General features: G+C 36.1%; 1 protein-coding gene across 1 annotated transcript in view; it reads right to left on the bottom strand.

The window, feature by feature from the left end:
* STXBP5L (syntaxin binding protein 5L) overlaps positions 1-26,210 on the bottom strand; it is a 323,518-nt gene that overhangs the window by 153,733 nt on the left and 143,575 nt on the right. The window contains exons 10-11 of the mRNA XM_049785948.1: positions 21,315-21,393; positions 4,560-4,714 (exon numbers count right to left, since the gene is read on the bottom strand). Of these exons, the coding sequence (XP_049641905.1) occupies positions 4,560-4,714; positions 21,315-21,393 (234 nt within the window). The remainder of the gene's footprint in view (positions 1-4,559; positions 4,715-21,314; positions 21,394-26,210) is intronic.

The following is a 26,210-nucleotide window of genomic DNA, read 5'->3' on the forward strand; positions in this document are numbered from 1 at the left end:
TGCTCCCAGATCTTTGTTGCAAGCTTTCTGCCATTGATTGGTCTTCCTGGCTATGATCTTTACTGTCTCTAGATATGAGTACCATATTATCTTTTATTAGATCCCACAAATGAGTTAGGTTATTCTATGCCTGTCCCTCTCCCTCTGACTCATTTCATTCAGCATAATATTCTCCACATCATCCATGAAGAAGCAAATTTAATGACTTCATTATTCCTCACAGTTGTGTAGCATCTCTTTATGTAGATGTGCCATAATTTCTTAATCTACTCATCTGTTTTGGGGCACTTGGTTGTTTCCAGATTTTTGTCTATTATAAATAGTGCTGCAACAAACATGAATGTAGAGGGCTTTATGCCATAGTGATTTGGGGTTCCTACAGTATATCTGTAAGGGTTGGCTTTGCTGAATCATATGCAAGTTCAACTTATAGATTGTTGAAGAAGAGACATATTTTTTTCAAAAGGCTATACCAGTGCACATTCTCACCAGCAGTGAATGAGTCCCTTTTTCCCTGCATATCTGCTAACACTGGTTGTTATTATTCTTTGTGATGTGTACCAGTCTTTATGAGTTGTTGAGTGTTATGAGTTTATGAGATATCTAATTATTATTTTACTTTGCATATCCCTGATGTTTATTGGTATGGAGTTTTTTATGTCCTTTTTGACCATCTGTATTTCTTTTTTGCAAAGTATATGTTTATTTTTCTCTCCATTTGTGGATGGAGTTAGACTTTTTTCCTTTCTTAGTTCTACTAGTGCTTTACATATCTTAGAAATTATCTGTCATGGGTTATGGGTGAATAGTCTCTCCAATTCTATGGGTAATATTTTTATCCTAGTCATTGTTTCCTTTGAGGTGCAGAAGCTTCTTTTAGTGCAGCTCTATTCATTTATCTTTTCTTATACTTGATTGACCTTAAAGATGCCTTTACCTTCAATGTCATGAAATGTTCTTCCTATGTTTTCCTCTACATACCTTATAAATTCATGTCTAATATCAATGTCTTGAATTCATTTTAATATGATTTTTGTGTATGGAATTAAATAGATGTGTGGTTCATATTTTGCAAGCTGATGACCAGTTTTCCCTACACCACTTTTTAAAGAGGCTTTCCTTGCTTCAGTTTGGAATGTTATACCCCTTTATCAAAGACTATTCATATTTCTGAGTAAGACTCAGAAAACTCAAGTCTATTCCATTGTTCTGAGGGTCTGTCTATTCCAATGACATGCTATTTTAATGACTACTGCTTTATAGTACAATTTAAAATTTGGGAAAGTGATAATTCTCATCTTTTTCCCAATGCTTACTTTAACTATTAGTGGACATTTATTGTTCCAAGTGAATTTCAAGAGTGTTTGATCCACTTCTTTGAAAAATGTCATGGGTATCCTTGAAAATATTGCAATAAAGATGTACAATACTTTTTGTCATTTTAATGATTTTGAGTGGAATATATGTTTACATTTTCTGTGTCCTTTTTTATTTCTTGAAGTGGTGTGTTGTAGTTTTCTCTTCATAGGTCTTTCACCTCTTTATTTAAATTGACTCCGAGATACTAAATTTTCTGAGGCACATTTGTAAATAAGTTTTTTAATGTCTCTTTTCCCCCTTTTTCATTATTTGTATATAGAACAATCATGGATTTTTGCGTATTAATTTTGTAGCCTGCCATTTTATTATATAAATCTATAGTTTCTAGAAGCTTTTTGATAGTCTTTAGGATTTTCTAAATGTAGTATAAATGTCATCTGTGAAGAATGAGAGCTTACTTCTCCTTTCATATATGAATGCCCTTGATATCTTTTTCTTGCCTAATTGCAATAGCAAGTACTTCCAGTACTATATTTAATAAGAGTGGCAAAAGGCGGCAACCTTGTTATGTGCCAGATCTTAGAAGAAAGACTTTTAGTTTTTCCCCATTGAGTATAATGTTTGCAAGTGGCTTGTGGTAAATGACTGACTATATTAAGAAAGTTCCTTCCATTCCATCTTGTTGAGTTTTTATCATGAATTGATGCTGGACTTTGTTGAATGCTTTCACTGCATTTACTGATATGATCATTATGATATTTATTTTTCCTTTATTGATAGTGTGGTGGTGTTTTCTATGTGTTGTGCTAGAGTTCATTGACTAGAAGAACTGCAGGGCCATATAGTAGAACACTTTTCTCATGACACTTTGGTTATGTCTTTTGGCAGCAGTGAGGGTCTCTCTAACTCACCTGTGGGCTAGTCCATCTATGGGTAACCTAAATTCAATTTTTTGATCCATTTTGCTACTCTGTCTCTCTTAATTGGTAACTTTAGTTTGTTGATGTTGAAAGAGATGAATTTCATGGGATCTTGTGCCATCTTTTTGTAGAACTTTGGTTTGTTTGTAAGTGCTGTCTTCTTTAAAGTAGACCATTCAGTTCTCTTAAGGTTGATTTTTGAATCTGTAAACTTCCTGATGAATGTCATGCGATGTTGCTTATATACGAATCTGTGTATCCTTCCTTCAATTCTGAATGAAGGTCTGGCTGATTGAATTATTCGTGATGACGCATTAATTTTTTCCCCACTATATTTCACCACTACCTTCAGTCCTGAAGTTTTGCTTGTGATAAATCTGCTGTGCATCTTAAGGATGCTTCTTTGTATGTAATTTCCCTTTTGATCTTACTGATTTTTATAAATCTAACTCCATTTGTTGTTTCCATCACAGTTACTAGCATGTGACTTGAGGTATTTTTCTTTGGTTCTTTTATAGCTGGTATTTTTGGGCCTCCAGGATATGAGCACATGCACTACTCAGGTTTGGGAACTTCTCAACAATGATGTCTTTGACTGCTGCTCTTCATATTTTTTTTCCTGACCCTCTGGGACTATAATTTTTCTTAATTTGTTTTCATTGAAATAATTCCAAAGGATTATTGCCTTCTGTTCATGTATTTTGTGGATTTTTCCATCTTCTGTTTATTTAATTCATGGCTCTTTTTCAAGTTCTTCTATTGTATGAAGGTGTTAAGCAGCTCGTATTTCAACTCACAGATTCTGTCCTCAGTAGCTGTTACTCTGCTGGTGAGGCTTTCCAGTGAATTTTTCCTTTCACCTACCAAGTTTTTCAGACCTGTTCTTTCTGTTTGAAATTTATTCATTTCTACTCTTATATCTTCTTGGATCTTATTGGATGTCCAAAACTGCACATTCCAAAAATAAGTTTTAAATATACTTTTCAAGGTTCAAGTCATTCATCAAGACCTATATTAATCCTATATTGTTTTCCATGGTTCTTTGCATACACATTTTAGTTATTTTCTAATTAGCCTATTAAACTCTGACTGCAAAAACTCAACACTAATCTATCTCATAATATGACTGGATATTATATAATTGACATCCATCAGAGACCACTTTTATGTATTTTTTCTCAAAAAGTATAGTACAGAGATCATAAAAGTATTTAATTTTTTATTAATAGAATACATAAATTTCCTGTTTACACTAACTCTTGCATTATACTGTTATCTTTTTTTTTTTTTTTTTTTTTGGTTTTTGGGCCACACCCTGTGACGCTCAGGGGTTACTCCTGGCTATGCGCTCAGAAGTTGCTCCTGGCTTCTTGGGGGACCATATGGGACACCGGGGGATCGAACCGCGGTCCGTCCTAGGCTAGCGCAGGCAAGGCAGGCACCTTACCTCCAGCGCCACCGCCCGGCCCTATACTGTTATCTTGATTGACATTTTATATTAATTCATGCTATTAAATATATTTTATTTAGATATATGAACTTATCAATAACAGAATAATAAATGGCAGAGTTAAATCATAAACTCATATTGTGCTTCATGTCCAGTATTCTTTTTTCTGTGTATTATTTCTTAAAAACATAGTGTGATTCTATATTCTCTTACTAGTAAATATTTTGACTTTGATGGCTTATACTTAATTAAAATATTTAGTTATTAAAACAGCACTAGTTTTATTATGTAATATTAATAGGTTTAGACTATGTATGTAAATATCACTACTCTAAAAGTCTTTCTACAATTTTTTTATTCTCAAAACTGAAATAACTCTCTAATAACACATCAGTTATCCAAGGGAATCAGAGGTGCTACAGTTGCATCTGAAGACAGATGTGAAACAGATAGAGCACCATCAGTTATAGATCTCTGTATCAGGGAAGTGCTTTAACTTTGATTGGTTTTGGAATGGGATGGGTGGAGCTGGTCTAAGAGAGGCATTTAGGAGACCTCAATTTCCCAAAGCTATTTCACCCTGGACCCCTATTGGACCCTCCCAGCTCAGCTTCCACCATCCGTATCAAAGTTTAAAGCACTTACCTGATATTAGAACCTGAAACATCAGCTCTGTTGTACTATATCTCTCTTATTTCCAGTTCAAGTAGGGTACAGTTGTAGAACCTGATCCTCAAAGAACTTGTAGCACACAGTGTTGTACCACAGTGGATGTCAGCTGCCAAAACTAAAAATATTTAAGCTTAATTTTGTTAAAAACTTATCATTTCAAAACTTATTTTCAACACTCATATTTCCATTTTACTTACCATTTGGATATGGTGTTTCACACAAAGTTAGAAATTCAACAATAGGATGATCCATTTCAAGCACTGTAATTGCTTTTCCATGCATGATGGTTAAACTTGGTTTTCTGCAAGCTTTGTCATAGGACAGTCCTCCAGAAAATATGATGAAAGGTTCACTGCATAGAGAAAAAGAGGTAAAAGAGATTGAGAATTCCTCTAAGATGCCACAATAAAGGACTGAGACAACTTAATAAGGCCTATTAGAACCTGGAATCGACTTCTATTGGTGAAGGCCCTAATGCTGCCCTGGCGCCAACTTGCTCCAGAATGGGTTCATATAACACCCTGATGACTTGGAAACAGAAATAACTTGCTTTCAGGGCAGGTTTTTAACAGTGAGATGAAACTAGAGATGCTCCCTGACACTCTGGCTTCAACATGGGATCTGTGCAAAACCCAAGATTGCTAATTATAGAAGCCTGACTGTGACAAATGAGATTATAGATACCTTCGCCTGGACTATGAAGAAAGACTTTGGGGTTAGACAACTTAGCATGCCTGGAGCCTGTAGTTGGTTTTATGGCAGAATGCTTCATGGGTAGAGATATCCTGTTTTAGGTCAATGAGTTTTCCTTTCTATTTTCCCCAAAGTTTGCTGCAACCTAAACAAAAAAAAATTAAAACAAAACTGCCACTCCCCGAATTGTATCTTTTAGATAAAGGCTCCTGCCTTTTTCATAGAATCTTAGGATATAAATTACTTTGTTTTTATTTCATATTTCTATATTTTTCTATAAAATTAATAAGAAAAATGGAAAATATGGGGCCCAGAGGCCAAGTGGTTTTAGGCGCATTTGTGAAGATAAAAAAATAAAATTTAAGCCAAAGTCAACAACAATATAAACAAAAGAACCAAACTGTAACAATCTAAACTTAAAATGCACCTGTTATACTGGAAGGCCAGAGGGCAAAGGATCAATACTATTAGAATATTAGGCAAGTTTATTGATCAGAATAATATCTACAACATAAAATTTTAATATTAAATTAAATTCTGTCAAGTCAAAATGGTAAAATGAACCCTCCAAAATGGTTATGATAAAATGATGGCAAAATAATATATAAAAGAATGATTTATTAAATAAAAGTGATCAAATAAAAAGAAACTATTTAGCAAATAAAAGTGATATTTTCAATTGGATCTAAAATTTTTAACAAAACTTTAGTCTTTGCTAGTTGTAGTAGATGCTAGAAATGGTTGAAATAACTATAAAGACTTTTAGTTGTTAAAATAATAGCCTAATAATTTTTTCTTTTTTATTAAATTAACAAATGTCTCTGGAATACAAATATAATAGAAAATATGTTGATACCATTGTCAACAAATACAAAATTGAAAAATGTCTCCAACATTAAAATATAACTATCATATTCTTTGTACCATAAGACACACCCTCACCCTCCAAAAGTGTGTCATCTTAAGGAGCTAATACCACCTGGAGCTGAAGCTTGATTGCAGGGTATGAGAACATCTAAAAATTATATGTGTCTTACAGTCAGGTGCATCTCATAGAGTGAAAAATATGATAGATCCTTTAATAATATTTCTCTAAAATACTTATTCTGCCTACTAATTGAAAAATTTAAAAATACAATCTATAAGCTCTCTCTTTTCCATTTTGTAGTATTCATAGACCAAAACATTACCAATGGAACATTTTCTAATCTTACATTACTTATAGAAGCAATGAGATACTTTTGTTTGTTTGTTTTTGGGTCACACCCAGCAGCGCTCAGGGGTTACTCCTGGCTCTATACTCAGAAATCGCTCCTGGCAGGCTTAAGAGACCATATGGGATGCCGGGATTCGAACTACTGACCTTATGATTGCAAGGCACATGTCCTACCTCCATGCTATCTCTCTGGCCTCAACAATGAGATACTTTTCAAACAGTTTTCATCATGGCTGGATAGATAGCAGAGCAGGTAAGCTGCTTGATTTACATGCTGCCGACCTAGTTCAATATCCAGCACCCAATGTAGTCCTCTAAGTATAAATTCAGAACCAAGGGATCCCTAAATTCAGAATTAGGGCTAAGCTTTAAGCTCCACCAGGTATGGCCTCAAAACAAACACCCAAAAATGTTTCCATCAAAACCTATATAGGAAAATGTCTATTGAATTTTATAATACTATTTTTATATTTTGGCATGAATATCTATATCACAACTCAATAAGCAAAAATGGTCTAATTTTATACTTTTATCTGGGTTAGTTTTTCCTGTAAACTTACAATATAATAAATTATTCTATAAATCACCAACATACTAATTGTGGTAATAAGAAGCTAATTTGTTATATTTGTAAAACTTTATTATAAAGATTTCTCTATATTTATCAAAATTTCTAAAATAATTTATTTTGATATGCTATAGGTTTTATTGCTTTACAAAAATGGTCATGACTTTTATCATATATCTGCATAAACATTGACCTTAACATGTGCTTCATATAGTAAGAAGGTTACAAATATCTACTTTTCTTCCATGCTAATTTACTCTTATCCTCTAGTTCTAATACAAACATAAGAGAATAAATTCCTTTCCCTATCTTTGTGAGCAAATTATAAAATGTCTTTTTTTTAATATTGGAAGGTGAGACCGGAGCATTGGCGCAGCAGTAAGATAGTTTGCCTTGCACGTGTCTGACTTAGGATGGACCTTGGTTTGGTCCCCCAGCATCCCATATGGTCCCCTCAAAGAGAAGTGATTTCTGAATGCATAGCCAGGAGTAACCCCTGAGTGTCACCAGGTGTGGCCCCAACCCCCCAAAATAATACTAATATTGGAAGGTAACACAACTATCTCTGCTATCATACCTGCATCTCAAGACATTAGGTCTGAAATTAATTATTGATATATCTGTACATTCTGTAAACCATTAATAAAGTTAAATAACAACTAAGAAGAACAAATAAAATAGATTTCTAAACCATACTATCTATACTTCTTTGCTGCTTGTAGTAATAAATGGCTACAATTTACAAAACACCATATATTGTGCTGCATGTATATATATATATATATATATAATAAATTTTATGTAATCCTTACAACTTTTCAATCTTCAATTATTAAATGTTCTGTGAGAGGGAACTTTGGAGAAGTCACTCTTTTTTTTGTGGTTTGTTTATTTGGAGGCACACCTGGCAGTGCTCAGGGAATACACCTGGATCTAGACCCAGGAACATTTTTTGCAGTGCTTTGGAGGCCATATGGGTGCTAGGAGTTGAACCTACATGGCCCTGTGCAAAGCAGACCCCACACCCAATGTGCTATCACTTCAGCCCTTAATGTGAGGGGAACTTTGGGAAGGAACCTGGGAACACTGATGGAAAGAAGTTGACACTGGTGGTAGATTGGTGCTGGGACATTGTATATCTAAAATGCAATGGTGAATAACTTTGTAAATCGTGGTACTTCAATACTAAAAATAAAGTCAAAGAATAAAAACGAAAGTTCAATTAGCCTCATTTGAAGATGGGAAGTCAAGGGTTAATGCAGGTTAAATGATCTGTTCAGAGAAACACAGAATAGTCTCATATGTGCAAATGTCAGGCCTAATGTTTAGTGAGTATGATCAGTTGAGTCATCCTTTCCCATTTCAGGATATAGAATTCATCAAAGACTTGACCATAGATAGACCAGGAACGTAAAATGGAAATGGGGTTTTGTATGGCCACAAAGCAGAAAATATAAGGCAAGGAACTTTGCTTCTTAAGTCATTACTTTGCACACATTTACTAGAAATACTGATTTCTTTTTGTAGCATGTATTCTAACGACTGACGATGAACTAGAGAGCATTTCAACCATAAAGCAATAGCTCCACCTACTGGAAAATCAAAAGAAGATCCTCCAGATGGAAAGACAAAAAAAATCAGTAGGGGTGGTGAGAAGAGTCAGAGGGTAAAACAGAATTCCTCAAAGAAAATGATAAACTTCAAAATTACAACAAAAAGGTTTTGTATTTGGAGACTATATCAAAGACAAATATACAAAAACAACAAAATTAACAAATATCAATTATTGAAAAAGTGTAAAATATAAAACCAGACCTATAAGAATACAGAAAATTAGTTACTGTAAAGACTGAAGATACTAACATAATCCAAATAAACTGAAGAGATAGTACAGGGGTTAAGGCACTTTCTGTGCTTACAACCAACCCTGATTTAATCTATGGATCCTCAGGAGTGACTATCAAAGCACTCTTAGGTTGGTCCAACATCCACCATTCCAAAAAATTCCAAACAGAATATAGATATGAAGAGTACATTAAAATATATTGCATGAAAATAATAATAAGAAAACTTAATATTACATAAATAGAATGAGCAATTGAAGACAAATCATACAAATGAGGGGAAGAGAAAAATAGTACAGTGGGTAAGGTACTTGTTTTGAGAGCACTGAACCTGGGTTTAATCACAGGCACCCTATATTATCTCCCTGAGCACTGCTAAGAGCAAGTCCAGACTACAAAGCAAGAAGTGACACCTGATCATGACAAGTGTTAACCCCTCAAAAAAACATATAAATGATGCATATGAAGTAGTATAAAAATATAAAAAATGAAGAAACTCTACAATAAATACCAGAGTAGCTTGAAAATATTAATATAAAAATAATAGGTACCCCCAGAAGGTGAGAAGAAAGATAAAAACAGAGATGGTATTTTAAAAGTAATAGCTGAGAAAATTCAATCAGAAAGAACTTAATTGTTCAAGAAGCAAAGAGAAAACCAATATATCTAAGTGCACTTCATTATTAAATTATCAAAACTCATTAACAGTAAAATGTTAAAGGCTTCTATGGAAAAATGTAATATACAAAAGAGCCACTGTCAGGTTTTCATCAGACATTTTAGCAGAAATGCTATAGATGGGAAGAGAATGAATGGCTAAAAGATAAAAACTTACACACACACACACACACACACACACACACACACACACACACACACACACACACACACCAAAACATAGAAAAGACATTTGTTCCCCAAAGCTCCTTGTAGCACTATACACAAGAGCTAAAATCTGGCAATAACCCAAGTGTCCAAGAACAGACTGGATAAAGAAACTATAGGACAAATACACAATGGAAAGTTTTGGGGCATAAGTAAAGATAAAGTCATGAAATTTGCAGCTACATGGAGGGATATAAAAAATATCATGCTGCGTAAAGTTAATCAGAAAGAGAAGTGACACTGATCTCATATGTGGGATATAAAGAAACATAATGATAAAATAATAAATAACCACAGAGAAAGGAAACAAGAATAAGTGAACTGTTATTAAGTAGGAAACATGCCAATGAAGGGGCTTGGAAATAGACAGGGATAAACTACATCTATAGTGGAGAAAACAATTCAACTGGGAAGAGGAGGTGGTGCTGAAAGGTAGTAAAGTTGTTAGTATAAAACTATGCACAATAGAATTATTGTTCAAGCTCCAGAGAGAAAATGTGGAAGAAAGGAAACTAAAGGAGTACTATCTCAGCAAGCCTCTCAATTGGATGTATGAAATTCTTATGATTGAACTCAGGAAAGTATCATATAACAACTTATAGGTACCACAACCAAACATGTCTGACACTATTCATGACAAATTTAGCAGAGCAAAGGAGGAAAAATTTAAAATAGAGCAGCAATTTAAATTTAAAATTTAAAATAGAGCAACAATCAATGTTAATGTATTTAACTATAAAAATGAACTGTCAAAATAAATACTTTATCATAAAATTGTAATTCAAATTTGATAGAGAAAAAGGTGTTCTTGCCCATGCTGAGAGATGCCAAAGTAGTTTACAACCACCAGTCATGTTCTACGAGTATTAAAAGAGTTCTAAAGGAAAAAGGAAATCACATAAGTTAAGCAATATAATCAATTGTAATGCATAATTAAAACATAAATAATAGTAAGATATAAAAGGGAAAGAAGAATCAAATCTTTATCACCAAATGATAGTAAATCAACATGAGCACAAAAAGCCTATTTTTTCTTTAAAAATATTTTTTATTTAAACCATTGTGATTTACAAAGTTACTCAGAGTTAAGTTTTCAGACATATAATGTTTCAGGACAAATTCCACCATTAGTGGCAACCTCCCTCTGCCAATGTTCCCAGAGTCCCTCCCATGCCACCACCCTTACTCCCAGCCTGCCAATAAGACAGGTCCATTTTTTGATTTTGGTTGTTAAACAATGGGTCTCATGTTTTTATTGTTGATTACTCTGGTTTAGATATTTAGCTCTGTACTTTCTTACCATCATCAATGCGCCAAGACATCTTGGACCTTGTCTCCTATCCCTTCATATTTGTGTTTCTCTGAATTTTCCTCCTCCTTACTATATTCTGGGGCCTAGAGTGTTCTCAACAACCATCATTTAAACCATTGCATTTCTTCATGGAATTATTCTAAATTCTACATCTAAGTAATATCATCCTGCATTTATCCTTCTTCTGGCTTACTTCATTTAATGTACTACCTCCCAGTTCCATTTATTTTGCAGCAAATTGCATGATTGCATCATTCCTTGCAGCTATGTAGTAATCCATTGCACATATGTATCAAATCTTCATGATCCACTCATTTGTTGTTGGACATTTAGATTGTTTCCAGCTCTTAGTTATTGTACTGAGTGCTACAATAAATAGCGGTGTTCACACATTCTTTTGGATCAGTGTTTTTCTGTCCTGGGGATAGATACCCATGAGTAGGATTTCTGGGTCATAGAACAGATCAATTCTGACTTTGCAGAAAATGCTCCACACTGTTTTCCCTTAGTTCTTTTTTTGACACATCCCAGCAACATAATTTGTCTCCAATATTTCTGATATGGGCTATCCTCACTGGTTAAGATGATATCTCCTTATTGTCTTGATTTATATTTTCCTAATGATAAGTAATAATCAGCAGTTCTTCATGTACCTGTTGGTCTTCCTCAGAGAAGTGTCTGTTCATTTCCTCTCCCCATTTTTTGATAGGGTTTTTAAGTTTTGTGGATTTGACCTTTGTGACTTGTATATACTAGATATCAATCCTTTATCTGATGTTCATAACATTTTTCTTGATCAGACTTTAATTTAACCCTTCTCAATCCTTCCCTTAGGAGGAGGCATACATCTGAATGCTCAGTGATTACTCCTGACTTTGCACTCAGGAAGGAACACCTTTTATGCAAGTAAATGTGCCTATCTATTGATTAAAATTATCACTTAATAATAAAATCTGTTGCTTTTAAAATCATAAATTATTTTTTAAAAATCTTCTCCCAAGTTTTCTATTCATTGATTTGGTCTCCCATTGTTTAGAGATAGTTATCACAGTCCGCTCTAAAGATTTTAAATGAAATATATTTTAATCATAAGCATTAAAGCATTTATTTAGAGGAATAATTAAGTATTTGTGAACATTCTTCTGACTTCTAGATCTTCCTTTTTCTTTTTGTAAGTTCCAAATAGAATTTGATTTTTCAAAATTTAATAAAACACTGATTATAAGTTGCTCATAATTTAGTTTAAATCTTTCAATGTACCCTACCCCTCACCCATGAATGCATCCCACCACTAATGTCCCTGGTTTCCCTTCCACCATCCTCCCACATGCCTCTGGGGCAGGCATTCTGCCCCCTACCATTTTTTCCTTTTTAGAAACTGTGGTTTGTACTATTGTTAATGAAGAAATATTGTGCATATTACTTTCTCTACCCAACAACCAATTGTCCTGAGTTATCATTTCCAATTATCACTGTCATAGTGGTCCTTTCTTTGCCCTAACTGCATTGTTATTAACCATTCTTTGTGACAAGCTTCCTACCAGGAAGAGAGTCTGTTACCACCCACAAAAGAAAGCACGCACCAGACGTGGCTTTTGCCTTACTGGTACAGTGCCTTCCTCCCAAGAATTATCTGCCAAAAGGCCTGTTCAGAGAAGTCAATCATTTGACCCTTTGCGTGGATTATTGGCTAGAATTCTGACATGGCTGTGACATTACATTTTTCTCTTTTCCTTTTATTTGAATTTTGTCTCTTTTGCCACTACAGAAATTCGGCCTTAGCAATCCTGCAGACAAAGAAATGTCGGTACCAAAAAGCCCGCCAAAAGTTCCCTGCTGGCTAGTGTATTAGTGACTCTTACTTCAAGCATAAACTGGCGCCAGCAGCTTTTTCTGAATCTAGCTCTATGATGGTAAACAATTATTTCTGTCCCCCCAAAAATCTATTTTCTGGCAACTATATAAACATCATAAATATTTCTGTCTCTCTCCTCCTGGTTTCTTGTAAAACCTGTTTTCTGCTTACCCAAAAACACTTTCACCTCCAACTCTAGCAGGGCTCTTTCTCACCTACAGGATAGTTATTTGATATATAGATTCTAGGCCTGGTTCCTTTGTACTGTTTCTCCTGAAGATCTCCTACTCTTTGTTTTCCCTGATGACACCCTGCATACCAGAGCCTGTGCTTAAAATGTCATCAGCTGAAAAATAAAATTTATCTTCCGTCTATTAGAAATGAGTCCCCATACATCGTGTGTGGTCATTCATTTTTACAATAATATTCCGTTTTTCATCCACTTGTGCTCCCGCTTCTCTCCCCGTGAAAGGTTCCCGGACCCCACGAAGGTTCTGCTTAGCAATGCTGGCTGTCTGCAGCAAGAGTCCTTCTGGCCCTCCTCTCAATTGTCTGTGAATATCACTCTATCTTGTTTTTTTATACCCCATTAATAAGTGAGATTATTCTGTCTATCCCTCTTCCACTGACTCATTTCATTCAGCATAATACTCTCCATATCCATCCATGTATAAGCAAATTTTATGACTTAATTTTTCCTAATAGTTGCATAGTATTTCATTGTGTAGATGTACTATAGTTTCTTTATCCACTCATCTGTTCTCAGGCACTTGGGCTGTTTCCAGATTCTGTCTATTGCAAATAGTGCTGTGATAAACTTAGGAATAAAGACATCATTTTTCTGTGGTGTTTTGTGTTTCTAGGGTATATCCCTAGTAGTAGTAGCTCTCATATGAATAATATGAGAGCTCAATTTCCTATTTTTGAGGAATATCTATATTATTTATAAAAATCCTTCTACAATTCTCAGGATTATTACAAAACAAATAAAATATATGAAGAAGAAATACTTAGAAGAGAATATATTTTCACTAAAATAATCAGGAAGACAAATGTTAGAAGAAAAAGTTTGTGAGAATTCATAAAAAAGAAACTCATGCACTATTGGTAACAATTTAAATAGATGCAGTCACTTTAGAAAATGTGTTACAAAGGAAAGGTGTTATCCTAGGTGCCATCCCAGGTTTAGTGCCAAGACCAAGACCACCAACCACAGAAGATGGATTAAAATGACACTGAGGGAACAGAACTTCTAGAACCACAAAGACTAACTTCATCATAAGTCCTACCCCTGGAACTGTGCAGATACTGAGATCTCTAGATACAGAGGTCTGATTGTATCACCCAGGAGGAAGCAGAAGTCTTCCAAAAACCACAAAAGCACCACCGGGAGAGTAAAGGATCATGAACAGAGTCTATAGTTGATCCTATGACAATATACTTCAAGGGCGGAGAAACCCCATATCTCTTAGGCCATGTGAATCCCTTTTCGAATGACCCCAATATTTACTGTGCCAGGGCAGGAGGGAAAAAAAAAGCAAATAGCACAAAACATTGTTTATTTTTTATATATTATTTTTTTATCTTCATGTACTATTATTATTATTTTTTTTTACCTATCTATTTTTGGTCAATTTCTTTGTTTTGGTGTGGTTATTGAAGCTGTTGCCCCATTTTCACTTCTTTTTTTCTTTTCTTTTCTTTTCTTTTCTTTTCTGTTCTTTTCTTTTCTTTCTTTATGTGCTCTGCCATGTTTCTTATCTCAAGACCATGGCATTTTTTGTTTGTTTCTTTGTTTGTTTGTTTTGTTTTGTTTTTGTGGTGCTTAGCTTTATTGTTGGAGTCCTCAATGGATATTTGACACTTCTTTTTGTAGTGGTGGAATGTTTCACCTTCTTTTTTTCCTTCGTCTCTCAAACTGATGACGAGAGCCTCTAGAAGAATTCTGCTTATTTTGGGCGTATTAGACTTTTACCCCAGTTTATTACTTTTCTCTTCTTCAAACAAAACCACAAACTTGAACTACCTAGTCCTGCCTCCCAGTTAGAGGGGGAAATAAGGGAGGCATCAGGACCAAACAGGTGCAAGACTACTAAGTAATAGGCTAGGTACAGAGGGGACCACATATACTAGCAGCCCTGGGGGTGAGGGAAGAGGATATGGGAGGTAGGACAAAAATGGAGGAGAAGGGAGGACAAACCGGTGATGGGAATCCCCCCTGATTTTATGTAAATATGTACCTAAAATATTATTGTCAACAAAATGTAAGCCACTATGATCAAAATAAAAATTATGTTAATAAAATTAAAAAAAAGAAAATGTGTTACAACTGGAAAACCATTTGTAAGAAATTGAAAATTAACCCATACCTAACCCCATTTATAAAAGCCAACTCAAAATGGATTAAAGACCTTGAAATCAGACCAGAATCTATAAAGTTTATTGAGGAAAAATTAGGCAGAACACTCGAAAAATAAAATCTTTGATGATAGAATGCCGATGGCAAGAACTTTAGCATCAAACATAAACAAATGGAACTACACTGAACTAAAAAGCTTCTGCATGGCAAAAGAAATCCTACTTAACACAAGAAGACAGTTAACTGAATGGGAAAAAATTTTCGCACTCAACATGTCAGATAAAGGGCTGATATCCAGAATATACAAAGCACTCAGAAAGCTGAGCCCCCCAAAACCAAATAAAGCCATAGAAAAATGGGGAGATGAAATGAATAGACACTTCTCTGAGGAAGACTGAAAGATGGCCAACAAACACATGAAAACATGCTCACCTTCACTCATCATTAGGGAAATCCAAATCAAGACAAAAATGAGGTACCACCTTATACCAGTTAGTATGGCTCACATCAAAAATAATGGGAACAATCTCTGTTGGTGAGGATGCGGTATGAAAGGCACTCTCATCCACTGCTGGTGGGAATGCCCCCTAGTCCAACACCTATGGAGAACAGTCTGGAGAGTGCTCAAAGAACTCAGAATTGAGCTGCCATTTGACCCAGCAATTGCTCTCCTAGGTATATACCCCCAAGTTGGAAGGACATTCATTCCAAAGTATGTGTGCACCCCACTATTTATTGCAGCACTCAGTATAATAGACAAGTCTTGGAACCAACCTCGATGTTCAACAACAGATGAATGGATCATTAAGATGTGGTATCTATACACAATGGAATACTACATGGCAGACAGAAATGATGCAATCACAGACTTTGCGGCAACGTGGATGGACCTAGAACATATTATGTTAAACGAAGTAAGCCAGAAGATGAAAGACAAACACAGAATGATAGCACTATTCTGAAGCACCTAGAACATATACCTTACAAACATATACAACTTATACTCAACAATCAAATAACAGGGTTTAACAGGGTAGAAACTCCAAACACTGTAACAGTCAACATATACAGGAGAGCAGTGCCCAAAACACATGAAAGAGGTACAACACAAACTCTTGACTACACATTATACAAAGAAACCAGCAACAACAGAAACAGCAGCATAGAGAGAACAGGTATATGTAATCAGCCTTCTACTACAAAGGCCCATAATAATCCCTTAGGGATCTTATACAGGATTACAGGTAAAGAATACCATGGGAAATCACTGACTCCAATGGAAGCATTTCATAACAATTTGTTTTAATGCCTTAAACTTACTATATTTAAAATAACCTCTCAGCTTTTCTGTCCACAGGTGTTCTTGGATACAAAGGGTGGACAAACTAAGATGGTATCTCGGGGTGCACTCACATGAGATACCATACCCAGCTTGCACTATGAGAATGTCCTGATAAAACTCTTTAACATACCCTTTATTTCTAGGTTATATCTTCTTTTAGGACCTGAGACACGTGACCAGCCAGACCATCGAAGCAGCAACTATGACCTACAGACTTATACTACAGGCCCTACTCATCAAACACAGTCACGCAAACTAGCATTCCCATGCTCTTTTCTCCTCTCTTCTCACTACTTTCTTTTTTTTCTTTCTCCTTTTCTTTTTAACTGATTTTCTCTTTTCTTCTCTCCTGCCCCTTCCATATACTTTCCCCTTTCCCCCCTTTGGAAATCCGACTGTCCCTTCACCCCTCAATCCACCCAGATTTTCCACCTCATTAAAACTCTTCACCCTCAGTTCTTAATCCATTAGGCATCAAGACTGACCTCTTACCCCAACGAACCAGTACCCAGCACCCAAGCACTCTTCACCCTCAGTTCTTAATCCATTAGGCATCAAGACTGACCTCTTACCCCAACGAACCAGTACCCAGCACCCAAGCGAAGAGACAACCAGTCAAACCCACACCTCGTCCCCTCCAAGAAAAAGCAACCAACTCCCCTGCTGACTCATGCTGCGTGGTCCTCCTTACCAGCCCTTCCTAACATGGACTGTTACTTGAAACCGGACTTAGCTATAAAAGTATCCCCAATGCAAGAACTCTTCCCAAGACCTCCCTGCCACAAATCTTTTGCCATTCTCAAGGGGGTCAGGTTGTGTGATGAAAAGATGCCCGGGAACCCACACACCACAAGAAAATATCAAAAGACAATGGGGAAACCTATACTTCCATCATAAGTATAAGACCTGTATTACACCACCTTTTTACCTGCTTTTCCCCAAATGTAAGGTATTTTCTTGCATCACTTTGTTCCTTTAATCACTTTTTATTTCATTTTTTAAAATCTTTTTTCTTTATATATAATGTGAGACATATATTTTTATTTCTATTTTTACCTTTTTTGGGTGTGTGACCTATTTTTGTTTTCTTCTCTTTCCACCCTCAAATGCACCAGCAATATAATGTAGCACTATTTCTCCCTGCAAAGGCACATTTAAAAAATGTATAAAAATGTATAAAAACGAGCTCTTATCTAATTCATACTTCTTTACAATACAGGGGCATCTCCTACCTTGAAAATATGTCACGTGGATTCAACTTAGACCCCAGGTGATTAGACACCAACTGTTCAGCCTTGAACCCTGGATCCCAGGCATAGAAATGACACAGTTCTTCACAATAGCCACAGGAAATAAATCCCATCTGGGACATCCTTAATACTGCTCGGACATCAACAAGGGCCAGCTCTAATATGATATCCTGACAATGAGAAAACTGGGAACAATTTGATCTAAGAGCAGGTTATCCTACTTCACCAGCTAACGATAAGACAAAATCAGAAGACTTGTCACCCTTTGGTCTGTCCAAATACCAAGATCGTGATTTACAGATGACTGGCTGATAGAACCATGGCCAGACTGTATGTATCCTGGGACCAATATAAAAGCCCTAGGCTAGGGTTTGAGCTACGACCTTCACAACAACCATGATCTCTAGTTCCAGAGGTCTGTCTGAGACAATTGCAATGGAATGTGTCTTCTGAAAACATAACGAAAGATGCTATCCCAGGCCCCATCCTAGGATCAGTGCAAAAACCAAGACCACCAACCACAGAAAACGGATTAAAACGACATGGAGGGAACAGAACTTCTAGAACCACAAAGAAAGACTTCATCATAAGTTCCACTTTTTGACCTGTGCAGATACCGAGATCTCTAGACTTAGAGGTCTGTGTTTATTACCCAGGACGGAGCAGAAGTCTTCCATACACCACAAAAGCACCAAAGGGGAGAGTAAATGAACCTGAAAGGAGTCTATAGTTAATCCCATGACAATATACTTCAAGGATGGAGAAACCCTGTTTCTCTTAGGCCAAGGGAATTCCTTTTCAAATGACCCCAATATTTACTGTGCCTGTGCAGGAGGGAAGAAAAAAGAAAAAAAAGGCAAGAAGCACAAAACAATTTTTTATGTATTTATCTAGTTTTTGCTGATTTCTTTGTTTTGTTGTGGTTATTGAAGTTGTTGTCTTTATTCATATTATTTTTCTTCTTTTCTTTTCTTCCTTTATGTGCTCTGCCATGTTTTTATCTCAAGACCATGGCCTTTATGTGGTACTTATCTTTATTGTTGAAGTGCTCATTGAATATTTTATTTGACACTTCTTTTATGTATTGTTGTGGTGTTCCACCTCCTTTTTCCCCCTTTGTCTCTCAAACCTAGGATGAGGGCTTTCAGAAGGACTCCGCTCATTTTTGGCATATATGATTTTTCCTCAGTTTATTACTTTCCTCTTCTTCAAACAAAACCACATAACTTGAACTATCTAGTCCTGCCTCCCAATTAGAGCTGGAAATAAGGGAGGTACCAAGACCAAACAGGTGTAGGACCACTAAGTAGTTAGCTAGGCACAGAGGGGACCACTTATTCTGGCAGCCCTGGGAGTGAGGGAGGAGGATATGGGAGGTAGGACGGGAATGGAGGTGGAGGGAGGACAATTCGGTGATGGGAATTCCCCTGATTTCATGTTAATATGTATCTAAAATATTATTGTGAAGGATATTTAGGCCACTATGATTAAAATAAAAATTATAAAAAATTAAAATGTTATGGAGATTATTTATTTGTTTGTTTTTGGATTATACTTGCAAGTGCTCAGGACTTACTCCTGGCTCTGTGCTTAGGAATCACTCCTGACACTGCTCAGGGGACCATATTTGGGGTCAAAAATTGAACCCAGGTTAGCACCATGCAAGTCAAATGTCCTACCACTGTACTATGATATTTCTTTAAAAATTGGAAACAAAAATATTATATATATAGCAGTATTGTTTGTAGGCATATATCATAGGATATAAGAATAATAATTTGAAAAATTACACCCCTAGAAGCATTTATACAATAACAAAACCATGACATTAATAAATGTTCATCAACGAACTGAATTAGGAAACTATGGTGAAGTAAATTAGATAGTGAAAGATAATTAGCAGGTAGTTAGATTTGGAATATGAGTAAATAAAAATAACTTGGAAGAAAGCAATGAACTAATTATAATATTTGTTTAAAACCAATCATTAGGTTACCAGAGGAAAATGAAATAGGAGAAAGAGAAATGAGTAAGAGGAATAATTTTAAATGTAAAACTAGAACATTGATATTAGGGAGAGTCTTAAACACATACCAAGGTATAAAATTACAGTCCTGACTGATAGATATGTTTAAAAATAGCATATGTGTCAGAGGTATGGGGGTAGAAAATAATGAAATTAAACCTGGAGGTTATTAGGGTTAAATTGACAATAGGAAACTGAGCATCATTTCTCAGAAGAATGGCTTTTGATCACTACATATGCAAAGCAAATATGAATGGCTGGACTAAGATCAAACTAAATAGAAAACAGACTTCTATATTGGCTACCTAAGCAGTCCTTTATGTTGCCCTATTGTTGCAGCATATGGTAGAGCCATTCTAATTATCACTAGTATTGCCCCAAATTTTAACTTTACAAATTGTAACAGTTTTTGTGTAATAGATGAAGGTGATAGGGACTATATACACCTATATACATATATATACTATTTATTTATACTTCTAGTTTATAGTTTCTGCAATAATACTTTCAACTCTTTGCTTTGTTATGCTTTTATTTTTGTTTTTGGGTCACACCCAGCAGTGCTTAGGGGTTACTCCTGGCTCTGAACTCAGAAGTCACTCTTGGCAATACTCTGTTGCTAAGGATGCAGCTCAGTGGGAGACTGCACAGCTTGCTTTTGTAAGGCCTGGGTTGAATCCCTAGTCCTGCAAAAGGAGTAAATGCCAGAATTAAAATTCTAAGTACAAAGACTTTGTCATGTACTTAATAAGTTTCATGTGTAATTATTTATATACTTTTGTCTAATTATGCAAAGTGAATTTGTAATGCACAGTCATTGTTAACAGCCTTACATTGTCAAATTAACATATTTTCTGGCTTATAAGATGACTGGACGTATAAGACTATCCCCTGCTTTTCCTGTTAAAATACAGATTTTGGGCTATATCCACCATATAAGACTACTCTTTTAATGCACACCAAATGGAAATTAAAAAAAGTAAGATTTGATTTCAATATGGAAATTTTAATTCAAATGCTTATGTCATGTATGTACTTAGCTGGAAAACTGTCACTTACAATCATAAGGCTATTTGTCATCAAACATGTAAACATAAAACAGTGATCTACATTGAGAGCAGGAAGAGGGCTCCTCCAAGAGTAGCTGGCTATGGTGCCGTGATTAATAGGACAGCTAGAGGAAGACAGAGCGCCTCCTCTAGTTCCATAAAAGCTGAACAGAGGGATGCTGGTGGTAAGAGGAGGCGGATCACTCGTCCCTGAAGCTGGAGTAAGTTTTAGCATGCCATATACCAGCATATAAGACAAACCCTGAATTTTAAGAAGTTTTTTTCATGGGTTTAAAAGTTGTCTTATATACCAGAAAATATGGTAATATATACAATATACGCTAAATATTATAGAAAATTTAAAATAACTATAATATAAGAATGACCAGTACCTATTATATAACAAGAAATCTATGATTAATATAGAAGATTTAGCTGATAAATACTTATAACTGTAGAAATTATATATAGCAAAATAATACATAGCCTAAAATGTATGTGAATTCTTAGATGTTACACATTTTTCCATATAGCTCAAAGCAAAATTTCATACCTATTTCTACAGGTCTTGTATTCTACTTTGAGAATTGGTTTACATGATTCAGATTTTCTTCCTTCTCTTGGACTTTTTCCTAAGGAAAGAAAAAATATTTTATTAAACCTGATTTAAATAATACTCATAAAAAGTTATAAATGTACAAATACCAATATATGATTTATATAGTAATAGCATGTTTATTAATCTTAATATTTTTGTTGGTTTCTGAACAATTTGTTGAGTAATAATATTTTACTTCTATATAACCAATAAAACTATTTATTTAATAATCAGGTTTGCTTTTCTATTTTTCAACATAAATGTCTTATGTCATGTTATTTAGCTTCACTTATTTTACTTACTTATTTAATTTTATTATTCAATTTCAAAATATAATAGCTTACTTCAGAGTTGAAAACACATATTTGTGTAATAAAATAAGAATGCATATTCATAACTAAGCTCAAAACCCTTTTCTATAAAAAGCCATTTAAGGATTATGATGTTATACTATAAAAACCATTGGATTTTCATCAACTTTTTAACGTTCATTAGATCATTAAGACAGATAGTACACTTCATGATTCTATCTTCTATTTGCATAAAAAAATAATAGTTTTTATAAGGGAAAGCATGTAATATATACTTTAGAACATTTTGAATAATGGTCAAAATGAGAATGAAATAAACCTGTTTCTGTGTAAAATATGTTATCTTTCAAATTAGGTTTTAATTATGTAATTTTAATAAAGTTACTTTGTTTTAGTTTTAGTATTTTTGGGGACCACACATGGTGACATTCAGACATTACTCTTATTACATTGAGCTCTGACACTTCTATTAAGAAGAAATACAAATGGCCAAATGGCACATGAAAAAATGTTTCACATCACTAATCATCAGGGAGACGCAAATCAAAACAACTATGAGGTAGCATCTCATGCCACAGAGATTGGCGCACATCACAAAGAATGAGAACAAGCAGTGCTGACAGGGATATGGAGAGAAAGGAACTCTTATTCACTGCTGGTAGGAATGCTGTCTAGTTTAATGGAAAGCGATATGAAGATTCATCCAAAAACTGGAAATTGAGCTCCGATATCATCCAGCTATACTACTCCTAGGGATTTACCCTAGGAACACAAAAATACAATACAAAAAATCCTTTCCTCACTCCTATATTCATTCCAGTGCTATTTACAATGGCCAGACTCTGGAAACAACCAAGATGCCCTTCAACAGATGAATGGCTAAAGAAACTGGTTCATATACACAATGGGATATTATGCAGCTGTCAGGAGAGATGAAGTTATGGAATTTTCCTATACATGGATGTATATGGAATCTATTATGCTGAGTAAAATAAGTCAAAGGGAGAGAGTTAGACACCAAATTGTCTCCGTCTTCTATGGGTTTTAAGAAAAATAAAAGACATTTTTGCAATAATCCTCGGAGACAAAGAGAGGAGGGCTGGAAGGTCCAGCTCACGACATGAAGCTCACCACAAAGAGTGGTGAGTGCAGTTAGAGAAATAACTACACTGAGAACTATCATTACAACGTGAGTGAATGAGGGAAGTGGAAAGCCTGTCTAGAGTACAGGCAGGGGTGGGATGGGGAGGAGGGAGATTTGGGACATTTGTGCTGGGAATGTTGCACCAGTGAAGAGGGGTGTTCTTTACATGAGTGAAACCCAACTATAATCATATTTGTAATCAAGGTGTGTAAATAAAGATATTAATAAAATTTAAATGAAAAAATAAATTAATCCATGGAAACAAAATAGAAAAAAAATCACCCCTGGCATGCTCAGGGGATCAGGTAGGATGCCTGTAATCAAACTTGGATCAGCCACATGCAAGGGATATGCCCTACCCATAGTCCTATAGTTCTGTCCCCAAAGCTGACATTTTTATGGCATATTTGTTTTCCTTTTTAATTTTAATATTATCTTACTTTTGTATTTCCACATTTTTACCTACATAGATTCCTGTTTTATAAGATAAATTTTATGTGCATAACTTTCAGGATAGCTTTAAAATAGCACAGTCAAGTCTAAAGAGAAATTGAAGATAGCATTATTCAAATTTATTTAAAGGACAAGGTAACAGGCAATAGAAAATAAATTTTGTGCCTGATAAAGAGAACATGCTTTGGGAGGGTGCAAAACTGGGGACAAAGAAGAGGAAAGGTCACACTCATGGTGTGACTGGTTTTAGAATATTAAATGGCCCAAAAGTATGTATCACGAACAACTTTTTTTTTTTTTTGGTTTTTGGTTTTTGGGTCAAGGGTTACTTTTGGCTCTATGTCAGAAATCGCTCCTGGCAGTCTCAGGGGACCATATGAGATGCTGGGATTCAAACCACCGACCTTCTGCATGCAAAGCAAATGCCTTACCTCCATGCTATCTCTCCGGCCCCATGAACAACTTTTTTTTCACACATGTGCCGATAATCACTTTCTTTTTTAAAATAATAATTTTTTACTTAAACACCTTGGTTACAAACATGATTGTGGTTGGGTTTCAGTCATATAAGAGGGCAACCCCCATCACCAGTGCAACATTCCCACCACCAGTGTCCCAAATATCCCTCTTCCCCACCCCACCCCCACCTGTACTCTAGACAGGCTTTCTATTTCCCTCATACATTGTTATAGTTAGGATAGTTTGCAATGTAGTTATTTCTCTAACTAAACTCATCACTCTTTGTGGTGAGGTTCATAAAGTGGGCTGTAACTTCCAGCCCTCCTCTCTTTTGTCTCTGATAATAATTGCAAGAAAGTCTTTCATTTTTCTTAAAACCTACAGATGAGTGAGACCATTCTGCGTCTCTATCTCTCTCTCTCTCTGACTTATTTTACTCAGCACAAGAGATTCCATGTAAATCCATGTATAGGAATATTTCATGACTTCATTTCTTCGGCCCCACGAACAACAGTGCTTAAATCAAATTAGGACCATGACTTCATTTCTCCGGCCCCACGAACAACAGTGCTTAAATCAAACTAGGACCATGGCAAAGGATAGGATATTATACAACATGATCCAAAACATGCTTCCTAAAATTTCCTTCTTTTTATTTTGCCCTACTTAAACTGAAGAAGCAACCAATCATAAATTCTACATTGTAAGGGGATTTTTAAAATAGCTATCTTTAATAAAAACAATTTTTATATTGTATGTTGACATGTTTTGTAAGGAGACATCTTTGGCTCAGGGTGCCACTCTAAACAGTAGTGTCTTCTTTTTTACTTTTTGTTACTTTTTTGTTACTCTCCTCCTGTTTCATTATATCTCTACATATAAGAAAGTTCATTATGTATTTTTAAGACTAAGGAAACTATTGGTTAGTACTAGTTTTGGTAATAAATGTAAAAAGAGAAAAATGAAGGAAATTAGTTAAGTATAGAGAAAATCCTCAATATTTTTTATGTAGAACTTCTCTAGTAATAATTAACCAAACCGGGATCTCAGATGCCAGCACCCTTCTGCCTCTCTACTCTGTTGTCCTGCATTTTCGGTCTGATTTCACCCTTGGTGCGGCTCATCAGCCAGCCTGCTTTCCTGTGAGCTTTCCGGGGAGTCTGCCTTCCCGTGAGCCTTCCTTGGAGGTGAGCTGACACGCCCAGAAAGGGAGGAGCCACCGAACTCTGCTGGATCTCAGATGCCAGCACCCTTCTGCCTCTCTACTCTGCTGTCCTGCATTTTCGGCCTGATTTCACCCTTGGTGCGGCCCATCAGCCAGCCTGCTTTCCTGTGAGCTTTCCGGGGAGTCTGCCTTCCCGTGAGCCTTCCGTGGAGGTGAGTCGACACGCCCAGAAAGGGAGGAGCCACTGAACTTCGCTGGATCTCAGATGCCAGCACCCTTCTGCCTCTCTAATCTGCTGTCCTGCATTTTCGGCCTGATTTCACCCTTGGTGCGGCTCATCAGCCAGCCTGCCTTCCTGTGAACTTTCTGGGGAGTCTGCCTTCCCGTGAGCCTTCCTTGGAGGTGAGCTGACACGCCCAGAAAGGGAGGAGCCACCGAACTCTGCTGGATCTCAGATGCCAGCACCCTTCTGCCTCTCTACTCTGCTGTCCTGCATTTTCGGCCTGATTTCACCCTTGGTGCGGCCCATCAGCCAGCCTGCTTTCCTGTGAGCTTTCTGGGGAGTCTGCCTTCCCGTGAGCCTTCTGTGGAGGTGAGTCGACACGCCCAGAAAGGGAGGAGCCACTGAACTTCGCTGGATCTCAGATGCCAGCACCCTTCTGCCTCTCTACTCTGCTGTCCTGCATTTTTGGCCTGATTTCATCCTGGGTACAGCCCATCTGCCAGCCTGCCTTCCTGTGAGCCTTCCGTGGAGGTGAGTCGACACGCCCAGAAAGGGAGAAGCCAGAGGAGCACGGTTGCTCCGCTCCCCTTCGCAACGGTGCACAGCATTTAGCCAATGAATACAATCACAACACGTAGAAAAACACGCAGTACTAGTGTGACAATGGGGAAACAACATGGGCCAGTGCCAGACATAGAGAATGAAGATGGCAACTCTGATGACTTGAACATGATCAACCACCTAGTCAGTCTCTCAGATAAGGAGTTTAGAGTTGCAATATGGAACATGTTCAAAGAACTCAAACAAAGTATAGAAGAGAAAACTAAAAAGAATCAGGAGAATATGAAGATAGAAATGAGAAAACTCCAAACGGAAATTTCAGATCAAATAACAGGTCTGAAAAACTCAGTAGATGAATTGAAGAAAAACATGTTTGAGATTTCCCACAGGTTAACAGCAGCTGAGGATAGAATCAGTACACTGGAAGATGAGATACATAACAATTACATACAGCAGAAGAAATTGGAAAAAAGCCTCAAAGCAAATGATCAAACAATGGAAAAATTACTCAAAGAATGGGAACAGATGAAAATAG

The sequence above is a fragment of the Suncus etruscus genome, chromosome 13, assembly GCF_024139225.1.
Source record: "Suncus etruscus isolate mSunEtr1 chromosome 13, mSunEtr1.pri.cur, whole genome shotgun sequence".
Classification (NCBI taxonomy): Eukaryota; Metazoa; Chordata; class Mammalia; order Eulipotyphla; family Soricidae; genus Suncus; species Suncus etruscus.